General features: G+C 40.1%; 1 protein-coding gene across 14 annotated transcripts in view; it reads right to left on the bottom strand.

The window, feature by feature from the left end:
• The window catches only part of SYNRG (synergin gamma), a 72,941-nt gene that overhangs the window by 3,494 nt on the left and 57,272 nt on the right, over window positions 1-12,175 (bottom strand). For 13 of the 14 annotated variants that reach the window (XR_002786835.2, XR_010318383.1, XM_023553492.2 and 10 more), the window contains 4 exons: window positions 11,187-11,350; window positions 10,278-10,331; window positions 9,670-9,766; window positions 7,506-7,654 (listed from right to left, as the gene is read on the bottom strand). Coding sequence is in view for 12 of the 14 variants with exons in the window: in XM_023553492.2 (XP_023409260.2) it covers window positions 7,506-7,654; window positions 9,670-9,766; window positions 10,278-10,331; window positions 11,187-11,350 (464 nt within the window). In the remaining 2 variants the exon portion in view is untranslated. Of the gene's footprint in view, window positions 1-7,505; window positions 7,655-9,669; window positions 9,767-10,277; window positions 10,332-11,186; window positions 11,351-12,175 lie in introns of those variants that run through there. The other variant, XM_064271384.1, reaches the window with a different exon arrangement.

A 12,175-nucleotide genomic window follows, 5' to 3' on the forward strand; every position in this document is an offset into this window, starting at 1 on the left:
GGGGAGCTGACTGGGAAGGTACACAGGGAAATTTACAGGGTGATAAAAATTTTCCATATAATAGGGGTATGGGTAATAGTGAAATAACAAAGACATATTTCAGAACGTCACTTATCTGTCAAAGACGTGAGTGACTTCTTTGCTGAATCAGGTAACAGCTCTCAAATACTGAATAGAGTATTTTCCATTTTTTGGTGCTATTCACAATGTAATGGCTACAGACATAATACACTTTTAAGTTTAATTTGCATTTTCTCCATCACTTTCTAAATGCTAGACAATCAATGAAACAGTGAATCAAGCCCTGATCTGTAGCGCTGACTGATTTCCATGGTGTAAATAGTCCCACAATGGCTAATTTCAAGTTATTAATGTATGTCACTTGGCAAGAAATGTCAGCAGTACCATTATATAGCATCTGTACCCTAAAGATACAGTAGACTAGGGTGACCACCTGTCCCAGTTTGTCCAGGCCTGTCCTGGTTTTAACACTAACAGCCTCATGTCCAGGGAAATCCTCCAGTCCCTAGCAAACCAGGACAGTTGGTCACTCTGTCTTCTGGAGGCTCTAGGGGAGGATTTGTTTTCTTGCCTTTTCCAACTTCTAGAGATCACTTGCACTTCTTGGCTTGTGGTCCCATCTTCCATCTTCAAAGCCAAAAGCATAGTATCTTACAATCTCTCTCTCTTTCTGTATCCATCATCACATCATTTTTTCTCAATCTTAGTCTCCTGCCTTCCTTTCATAAGGAGGGAGCCCTGGTTGTGTACTGGTTAGTGTTTGGCTGCTAACCAAAAGGTCGGCAGTTCAAATCCACCAGCTGCTCCTTGGAAACCCTATTGGGCAGTTCTACTCTGTGCTATAGGGTCGCTATGAGTCGGAATCGACTTGACAGCAATGGATGTGTGTGTGTGTGTGATTACACTGGGCCTACCCAGATAGTCCATCTCAGTCTCATCTCAAAATCCTTAACTTAATCACATCTGCAAAGTCCCCTTTACAATGTAAGGTAACATAGTCACAGGTTTCAGGTATTACAGTGGGAAATCCTTTCAGGTCACTGCTTTGCCTACAACATTCCCCCTTCTGTCAACTGAGGACAGCCACGCAGAACCATGGTGAACAGTCTGTCTCTAAAACACTGTATAAATTGGTAGGATGACAAAAATGGTATCATTATTAGAAAATAATCTGTTTTCCTGATATGTCATAGTAATTGGAAGCAAGTTTTACTCTGAAATTCACCACTTATTTCCAGTTGAAAGGCAGAACAAAGGAATTTGTATTATATTGAGGATAACACTGGAATCAAAGAGCTTGTGTGATTTTCAGCACAGTAACATTCCTTTCTCTTTTCTTGGATTTTAAATAGCAAAAAATGGGTTAGTGTTGTTTTTCAGGATTGAATTTTTTCTTTGTTCCAAACCTAGCACGCTCCAATCCACATCCACAAAATAAAATCTTAAATAATAATTTATTCAGGGAGCTGACATTCAGGGCGCATCACATCTCACTAAAATCCACGATTTTTCCCTCTTGAGAAAGGAAGAACTTCCTGGTTGTGCCCAGAGGAGATATTCTTTCACCACAAGAGGGAGTCTTAGTCCGTGGATAAAAGGAGTCCTAAAGCAAGAGAGTGACATAAAACTCTGCCAGCGTAACTTCCAGCTAAATAAACATTTAAAGCAAAACAAAACCAGTTGCCATGGCGCCAGCTCCAACTCATGGCAGCCCCATATGTGTCAGAGTAGAGCTGTGTTCGCTTTGGAGTTTAAGACTGTAGACTCCACTTTCCTTAGCCTAGCACCACAGCTGTGACGCAGCACTACAGTCTGGGACTTTTCACCGGAGAAAAGTAAGGCAGATAGATGCCTTTTGATCAGATTCATTTCATGGAGCCTTCGCGGCAAGGAACAAGGCTTTTTCAGCATCTTCGAAGCTGGAAATAATAAACACGATAGCAAGGAGAAAGGATTCTGACACAATGATGTGGATTCAAACCCCAGGCTTGTCAGGTTCAGGCAAGTTTTATCTTCTCTGAGCCCTTATTTCTTCACCTCTAAAAATGAAGGTTATACTACTGACCTCATAGGACTGTTACCAAGATTAAATGAGAATGAATGCAAGCAGACAGCACAGTGCCCACAGGTCACGGGTAAAACATAAATGCTAACTACTGGTAGCAGTGTTATTGGAATCAAAGTGCCTGACAGTGGCAATTTGGTGTTAAGAAACTCATCTACCTAAAACTAAGTGATGGTGTAAAGGGCTGAAGGCTGCCTATGCAACCTCAATCTTGCCTGTCTCTATTAACAATCCCCATGTTTTAAGCCTCTAATCCAAAGTACTCAGAGTCTATGTAGTTTTGTTATAAATGAATTGAATTACATAGATGTTGGTTTGTATGTCTTTTACATTTATGAGTATATTCTTATCAGTTCTGTTAAAGTACAAGCTTCTTCATGACAAATCATACCATATACTGCCTCTGTTGACTGTATTATATTCTTCATGCAGTGGACAATTCAAGTAAATTCTATAGACTGAGGTCCTACCAGTTATCAAGAGGAAATGACATGGTTATAATGTGGGAAAGTATAGTTTATAAAGAAAACATTCTACATCCTACTTCGGTGAGTAGTGTTTGGGGTCTTAAAAGCTTGTGAGCAGCCATCTCAGATGTATCTACTGGTCCCTTCCCAACTGGTGCAACGGAGAATGAAGAAAACAAAAGACACAAGGGATAGAATAGTCCAAAGAACTAATGGGCCACAACTACCACAGGCTCCACCAGACTGAGTCCAGCACAACTAGATGGTGCCTGGCTACCACTACTGACTGCTCTGACAGGGATCACAATAGAGGGTCCTGTACAGAGCTGGATAAAGATGTAGAACAAAATTCAAATTCACACACACACAAAAAGACCAGACTTGCTGGTCTGGCAGAGACTGAGGACATCCCAAGAGTATGGGACCCCTGGACACCCTTTTAACTCAGTACTCATCACTCCTGAGGTTCGCCCTTCAGCCATAGATTAGACAGGTCTGTAGGGCAAACAATAATACACCTGAGGAATGTGCTTCGTAGTTCAAGCATGTATACAAGGCTAAATAGCACACCAGCTGAAAAGCAAAGATGAGAAGGCAGGAAGAGACAAGAAAACTGGATGAATGGAAGCAGGGAAACCAGGGTAGACAAGTGGAGAGCGTTGACATGTTGAGGGGTTGGCAACCGATGCCACAAAATAATTTGTGCATTAACTGTTTAATAAGAAACTAACTTGCTCTGTAAACTTTCACCTAAAGCACAAAAAAAAAAAAAAGACATGGGTAGCTGATTTGAGGGTTTATCTAGTTTTCAAGGTGCTAATTACAATGAGAACTGACTGCCACCAAAACAAAAACCTCACAATCTTAATGGAAAGAAGGCTTTTAAGCTGTTCTAGGGGGTCACCGGGGGAATGTACAGAAAAGAACTTGACTGATTATATCAAGTGCTGCCAGTATACTCTCCTCTTGCTTCATCTCATTAACTCTAATGTTAAATACTCCCACATCCACTCCCCAAGAAAAAAGTTTTGTACCTCTCTGATTCTACCCACACCACTCGCCCATTTCAAGAAGCCAACAGAGCATAGTAGTTAAGAAAAGAACAATGTTGTATATTTAACATCCTTCTTTTTATGGGTTTGTATTTATTTAAATGTGTTGACTTAGGAAATATTCCCAGAAGTAGAATCACTGAGTCAACTATTCCAAACTTTTGTACGTCCTTCCATTAATTCATTTAACTTTTATTGGGTGTTTATGCAGTGCCCAGCACTGTATTCTGATCAAGAACCAAAAGATGAACAAAATGTGGTCTTGGTCCCTGCCCTCAAGGAGTTCACAGTAAAGAGGAAATGCATTGCCAAACCCCCTTCCCATAGGGTGGTACCAATTTATATTTCTCCCTTAATGTATTAAAAAAAACCGAGTTGCCATTGAGTAGATTCTGACTCAATAGTGACCCTATAAAACAGGGCAGAACTGCCCCACAGGGTTTTCAAGGAGCAACTGGTGGATTTGAACTGCTGACCTTTTGATTAGCAGCCTGAATTCTTAACCACTGTGTTGATTAAGCGCTATGGCTGCTAACCACAAGGTCGGCAGTTCGAATCCACCAGGTGCTCCCTGCAAACTCTATGAGGCAGTTCTGTTCTGTCCTATGGGGTCACTATGAGTCGGAATTGACTCAAAAGCAATGGTTTTTGGTTTTTTCCTTAATGTATAGTCCACATTTTACCACATCAATGCTATTAGGATTCGAACAAACAAACCAAACAAAAATTTGGCCTATTCTTAGGTAAAAAATGAAATTTTGTTTTAATATGAATTAATGTTTACCTGTAATTGACTTGTATGCTTTCTTCGAAGAGCAAAGACATGGGGCCATTGTCAGTATGTATTGCTACGCTTTTTCCTAGTTTACCACTTAATCTATTTCTTCCACACTTAGGATGACTTTCATTAAAATGTTCTTTGGAATTATGTTGTTCTGCCTATATCGACAGATATTATAAGAAGCTACTCAATGAAACCTGTTGCTTTAGTTATTGAAAGGATATTTTAAAAGATAATGTTGGTTACATTACAGTTTCTCTTTACAAGAACCCATAAAAGGTATTTCTTTCTGATATTAGTACCAGAAATAATTACACTTCTCCTTAATACTGGGCTTATTTTTATATTATGAACACAGTAAATCATGAAACTGAGCATGTCTTCTTTATATCAATTCCTAGAAAGTTTAAGGTCAACTGTACAGCCCGCCCCTAGCAAATGCAAGCACTTTAAAAAGCATGGCTGTTTTGTACACGTAGCTTCATCTCTGGCTTGATCTTATCTTCCCTACTCTCATTTTACCTGTTTCATTTTCCTTATCCATTTCCTTTAAAAATGTAATCCAGTTATTAAAATTAACAAGTACAAAAAAATGCATGGTACCTAGTTTTTTTAAAAATCATATAGTTCAAAAGAGTGTAAAACAAAAAGTACAGTGTGCCACACTCACAGAACCTCAGCTTCTATGTTAGCTGTCAGACAGAGCTTTCTGGTTAGGTTGTCTTCACTATCAACTATGATCAGGTCTTATTTTTCGATGTGTACCTGTAAGATTTTTCCATCATGTCTCAAGGTAAAAATACTAAGAAGAAAAAACAACAACAAAAACACACACATACACAAAAACACTAAAAAGTCCCACCAAACATTGTGGGAATACCTTATTAGTGTTCTAATAAAGAAATAAGGGACACGGTCTTGCTTTTAAGGAGTTGAGAAGCTCGTGGGCAAGAGACAAGGAAACCCACAATTACCAACAAGCATGTTAAGTGCTAGGACGGAGCAATGCGCTACGGAGACACACAGGAGCGACATCTAATTTAGACTGAAGGGGGCTAGGGATGACCTCTGGAGAAAATGATGCAGAGGCCCTGAGGCAAAAGCAGCTTAACAGCCGCAGAGAGGCAAGGGCAGTCCAAGTGACAGAAAAAAACCTTATGTGCTGAGCTAAAGGAGTTTAAACTTGACCCTGAAGACCATGAGAGCCCACTGCAGGATTTTAAATGAGATTTAAATGACATGATCAAATTTGCACTTGAGAAAGAACAATCTGGTAGTGGCGTGCAGACCAGACTTATAGAGGATGAAGAATGGAACCAGTAACCCTATCTGAGAGCTCAGAAGGGATGAGGGCCCGAGTGATGTAATACATTTTTAAAAATAAAGTTTCCAGTTTGTTATATTTTCTAACTATTGTTAATATGTGGGAATGCTATGAATGTTTGCCAAACTCAATAAATATAAGTCCTTGAATTCAGATATTTAGAAGTATTTCATATTATCAAATATAATTTTGTCTCTTTTCAAATATTTATAGTTCATTTCTTATTGTACTGGCCAGAACAATACTGTTGAAAAATAATTACCCATGCTGTATGATTTTAGGTTATAAATTGAAAAACTGTCCAAGGGAACAAAATAGAAAATGATTTAAACTCTTTAAGAATGTAATATTACAAACCAGAAGCAACGTAACAATGGTGAGGCGATTTGCTATTTAAGACATGTTGCTGGAATAGCTGGGTATTCACCTGGCTATCAGGACAGTGCAATAAGAATTGCTTCCTACCACATGGCTGCAATCCTGTTCAGATGGGCCATGTAGTTAAATGTAAAAAAAGAAAAGAAAAGTGAGGCAAATGGAATAGCATATTTATTCCAGCTGTGGAAGGAAGATAAATTTCTGACTATTGTGGAAATAAAGGATATCATAAAAGACAAATGAGATACGTATGAATATATAAAAATAAAATAGCTTTGCCCCATGAAATGTAAAAAGAGACAGTAATAGAAGAGGGAAGAAAATAACTGATAAAAGCTTACTATCCAATATATATTAAAAAATTATTACGAATGTATAAGGTCAATAGTCATATTCCATTTAATAAATGATCAAAAGAGATGAACAGTTTATGTGAACAAGAAACAGGAATAGTAAATTATCATCTGGAACACTGCACAGCTTTTCCAGAAAAGAAGGAAATGTAAATTCCAAACAACTTTAGGGAATCATACACTTGTTAAATTAAGAAATCTTCAAAGAAAGCTAGAACACAGTACAGAGAAATGTATACTTATATACTGCTGGTACCACAGTCAACTAGTTCAAGCTATCAGGAAAACCATCTAATCAATGGAATAAGAGCTACATACGCATGCATGCACGTACATGTGCACACACATGCACACACTCTGACCTTGGAACCCCACTTTGAGGAAAATATCCCCAGAAGAAGAAACAGTCATTTGTTTAAAGATATTCAGAGTAGAACTATTCATAATAGGAAATAATGAAAACAATCCAAGAGCCTAATAAAGGTAAAGAGGTTAAGCAAACTACAGTACAGCAACAAGTTATATAGCATACAGCTTTTAAAAGAACACAGAAAAAAAACAAACCAAACCAAACCCATTGCCGTTGAGTTGACTCCGACTCATAACGACCCTACAAGACAGAGTAGAACTGCCTCATAGGGTTTCCAAGGAGCGGCCGGTGGATTTGAACTGCTGACCTTTTGGTTAGCAGCTGTAGGTCTTAACCACTGCACCACCAGGGCTCCAAAGGACACACAGAGAACACAAATAACTAGAGGTAAAAAGGGAGGAACTCAAATCCACAGTTTGCAAGACATGCATACATGTATGTGAGTTAAGAAGGATGTAGAAAGAGAGTACATGCTTTCCTGTCCTCTTAATTTAGGTACAATGGTTTTGGAGCTCCCCAGAAGCCAACTTGAACTGTTCAACTAACTGCACAAATGTCATCCTTCTCCTTTAACATGACATGGACCGCTAGGTACCTTCAGATTCCAATAAGTGCCATTGCAGGAATGTATGTCCTGTTTTACAACATGGTTTCTGGAAAGAAAAGCAACTGCTAAACCGTCTAGTGGGCTTACCGTGAGTGTGGCGAGTGACATGAAGCCGATTAGGTTATTCCACACTTTGTCAATGTCCTTCAATAGCTGCTGGAGTTTCTCACTGCACACTGCGGTGGCCTTTATCCCCAGCTCCACACGTTTGGTTACTCTATATACCTCAACGACACCTGACAGAGCAAGAGAGTAGAGGGTTAGGTGTTGAAAGTGTAGAGAATGAGATAAGCAAGACAACAAGCAGCATTATTATTTGCTGGTATCTTTGTTGGAATTAAGGACAGAGGTGACCTTACTATTCCTCGAGACCAACCCACCCCTCAAGGCTGCTGTAAGAGCACAGGCTCTAGAGCTACACTAAAACCAAACTCACTGCTGTCGAGTCAATTCCAACTCACAGTGACCCTATAGGACAGAGCAGAACTGCCCCGCAGGGTTTTCAAGGACCAGCTGGTGGATTCCAACTCCTGAGTTTTTTGTTAGGAGCCAAATGCTTAACCACTGCACCACCAGGAGCTACACTACTTGGGTTCAATTCCTAGCTCTGCCACTTGCTAGCTATGTACGCTTGGGCAAGTCACTTATCCTCTCTCTGCCTCGGTTTCCTTATCTGGAAAACTGGGCTAATAACAGTACGTCCTCAAAGGGTTATTGAGAAGATGAAATGGGTTAATATATGTAAATGGCTTAGAACAGTGCCCAGAGAACAGTAAGTGTTATGCAAGTATTAGCTTTCTCTTTTTTTCCTAAATTCTTAATAAGCCCATCTGTTTGAATTTGGGAAATCCCATTAAACTGGTTGAAAACAAGAATATTGAAAGTTTAAAAGAATCTAAATGTTAGTATCATCACAAAGCAATTTAGAAATACCTCATCCTTCTAAAGTTCCAACAATTTATAAACTCTGTGGCTTCATGTATCTTTACATAGGACACAGGATGCAGACGGCTCTTATCCTGTGATCTCTGAATTGTGGCTGAACTTTTCAAGCAAGGACGATAGATGCCACGTACTTTTACACTCTAAAGACAGCCACCAGACACAGCCCCATGTCCCTAATCCCCTTACCCTAGCCTTTAAAGAGAAGACTGGAGGCATGACAGGGGATCTTGCAAGGGGTATGTCACCAATCCGTGTAGGGCACTGTGACTTTTTCCTCTTCCTTCCCCAGGGGAAGGGCAGGGGTTGTTGCCCACCCTAAGCCATGTGGGGGCTTCTAAGAGAATCTCCCACAGAGATTAGGAAACCTACTAGAAAGGAAGGCCAGGTTCCCTATTTCCTGATGAACATCTGCTTTGCAACAAAATTGGGCTTGTTTGGGCAGGAAAAGAGGAACTAGAGTGAGGTGGCAGAGTAGAGGAGAGACCACATGCCTTCACTATTCAATCAGTCAGCAAATATTTCTGAGTGCCTATTATGTGCTGGGTACTATTCTAGGTGTTGGGGACACAGCAGTGAACAAAACAGACCAAAATCCTTGCTTCCTTGGAGCGTCATTCTAGTGGAGGGAGAGAGACTATAAACAAGATTGAAAAAAAAAAAATTAAAGGTAAGGGCTAAGGAGAAAGTTCAGCAGGGAAGGGTACAGGCAGTGTCAGGGGGTGGGGAGAGGAGAGACAGTTTTGAGAAAGTGAGGCCAGGGAAGAAGACCTCACTTAGATGGTGATATTTGAGAAAAGATCTGAAAAAGATTAGGGTCCAGCACATGCGGCCACAGCTAAGATCAAGCTTGAGGAGGGCTAGGATGCTGAATAGGACAGAGATTCAGGTTGTAAATGGACTGGGATGTTTAAGAGCGGAAGGAGGCCAGGAAGCTAAGGAATCTGTTGGTGATGTCATTAATGGGTAGAAAGAATCCAAAGAGCATGGTGAGGCAGTGATTGGAGACAAAATGATTTCATTTTTATCCTTCACCTAGTTCAGACTCTTCGATAAACCAGTAACACAGATGTAATTTTATACTGTTGCTATTATGTGTATAACAAGGACTAGAAAACTTAGCCATAGAGGCCTTAAGTCTCATAGTTGTTACCGCTGTGACTTAAGCGTCTTATCTACAAGTGCAGATGCTACTAAGTGAAGTCGTCTGTGGCATCAGAGATCTAGATTAAAATACTTAACATAAGGGGATACTGAAAATAATGCAAAGTGCCATGATTTTAAATAACTAAAATATAAAAGAACATACCTAATAAATATTCCATGCCTTGGGCTGACTGAATTACTTCTGTGCAAACAGAACTACTACTGATGCCATTTAAGGTATCATTTGCCTTCTTTATGACCTACAAGAAATGAAATCACGTCACCTCATGTAACTGAGAAAAGTCATTGCAAATCAATTTATTAATTAGTAGTAGAAAACCGACCAAAAAGCCAAGAGGTATGTAAAAGCATAAGTAACTGATGTATGTATATGATTACGCTGAAACAAATCTGAGAATTTAATTTTAACCTTGAAGAAACAATCCTCTCTTTCCTTGGAAGACAAAAGACAGAGATGCCCCAGCTTAAACATTATTTTAAGTTAGGCAGAGTTAATGATGGCACTTGGTTTTTTCTTAAACACAATGAGAGATGAAGGCACAAGTGACAGTGGAGCCCGAGTTTGCTACTATATATGCGAAAGAAGTCTCACTTACAGTGGACGACTTTTCATAGTTTCAGGCTGCACAAGGCCATCAAGGGAAGGCTCTCCTCAGGTTTGCCTCTACCCATTCAAATGAACCAAGGAGAAGACAAAATGGCACAAGACGGCACTTACATAGGTGTGAACACTACAAGTGACATACTCACATCTAGGGCACTCCCCAGGCATCTCTGCCATTCATAAGCGTATCTCTCATTCTCCTGTGAATTAAAAAAAAAAAAAGCTGGGTTAAATGGGTACGCCTGGGATCCTTTATTTATGACTTCTGTCAATTCAAGGAGCACTGGAAGACTTTGTTTTTATTAAAATTATTTTAGCTCAAGCCCAGTTTATCTTTTTGAACTTACTAATGATTATTTTAAATGACTAATAAATGTAACTTCAGAGCACGTGGCCTGTAAATCTGAGGGAAATGGTTTATAGTAGTTTCCCTCTTTAAATGTTGCCTCCTTTCCGCCAGTAACGGTATAACCCTTTCTTCTAAGGTACTAACCGTGTAGGTGTCTAGCACAAGAGTCAACATCAAACCACTGGCTTTCTGCCCCACGGTTATGATGCATGTGAATGTGTGATAAAGATGGGGGCAGGAGGAGAGTTAAGGGTGTTGGTTGCAGAAGGAAGCCAGCATGGGACTAAGATGAAGCAAATACAAATAGTTAGAAGACCCAGAACATTTTCCCTTCCTCCCGTTTTGAGGTTTTAACATTCACTAAGATGGGAAACTATGAGTCAGAATCAATTTGACATCAATGGGTTTGATTCTGGTTTTAAGATGGTAAAATTTAAATGCTCAGAAAGAATTTCCCAAATACTTCTCTCCTCATAAAGTCCCATGAAACATTTCAATTTTAGGGTCACTAACTACTTTCAGTAGATGCCACATCTGGGAAGTATTTTCATCTAGGACTAATGTCATTCTCTCACTTTAAATACACATTTTACGCCCAGTGTCTTGAGATTTTCTGCCCCTCGTTTTCCCAGGTGAAAGCTGAAGGCATTCCACTGGGACCCTTGGTGCCCTTGACCTGGCTCCTGTGGAAGGCCAGCCTGCTTACCTCCACTTCTCCTGTTAGGTCTTTGTACTTGTCACGGATAACAGGCAGAGCAGGCTTTTCACTCAAAGTGTTGGAACGGTCTCGGAAAGGCTGCTCCAAAGCCGGAGAAGGAGAGGAACGGCTTATTTCTTTATCACCAAGGCTCAAACTCCTCTTGTGAGATCCTGCAAGTGGACAGCACAGCCAAAGGTCTGAGTCACTCAGCTTAGTTCAAGCAGAGGCTCTTCCCTGCCAACACAGCCCTTCTTCAGGTGTTTATGTCACAAGGCATTCAGAAACACAATTCTCATTCATTCTGCCTGGGAAGCTACATGTTGGATCTTTGCAATCCTTCCTCGTTTGGCTTCCTTGCCTTTAATTTTTTCCATTACTCTTCTCTGATCTACCCTGATTCCTCCAGAACTTTAACTGCAGAATCACTGGAGTCTGGAGGACAAAAGTGACTTTCTAAACATCACTGCATAAGACTTGTATTGCTTTTCTAGTCATTAGTTATGAATTTGTACTGAGCTCCTAAATATTCTTTCAATCTGTGATCAATGATCCCTTCTTTCAGGATGGGATTAAAGCAGAAGAGGCAAACTCAAACGCCTACAGAGACCAGGCAAGTAAAGTAAATGACTGAAGTAGCCCAGTTGAAGACAGGGAGCGGTGGGGATTGTGGTAAATTGGGGAGAGCTTGCCCAACCTAAAGGGGCACTGCTACTCTGGCTTTAAGAGTCAAGAGGTGGGAATGCAGGCCCAGTACTGACAGATATAATGACTTTTCAAGAAAAGCTAGAAATCCAGGTTATGTAATCTCTCATGATTTTTAAATATTGGCAACTGCTTCAACCTTAAAAAAAAAAACTTCTGTGTGGGCAATTAAAACTGAGCTGCAGGCTGGATCTAGATCTACATGGCAGCCTCTGGATCACAGAACATAGTCTATAGCCAGGAATAAGAGCAGAGCTAACCTGTCCACAAGTACATCAAATGCATTCCTCTGG

Source organism: Loxodonta africana, chromosome 18 (assembly GCF_030014295.1).
Source record: "Loxodonta africana isolate mLoxAfr1 chromosome 18, mLoxAfr1.hap2, whole genome shotgun sequence".
Lineage (NCBI taxonomy): Eukaryota > Metazoa > Chordata > Mammalia > Proboscidea > Elephantidae > Loxodonta > Loxodonta africana.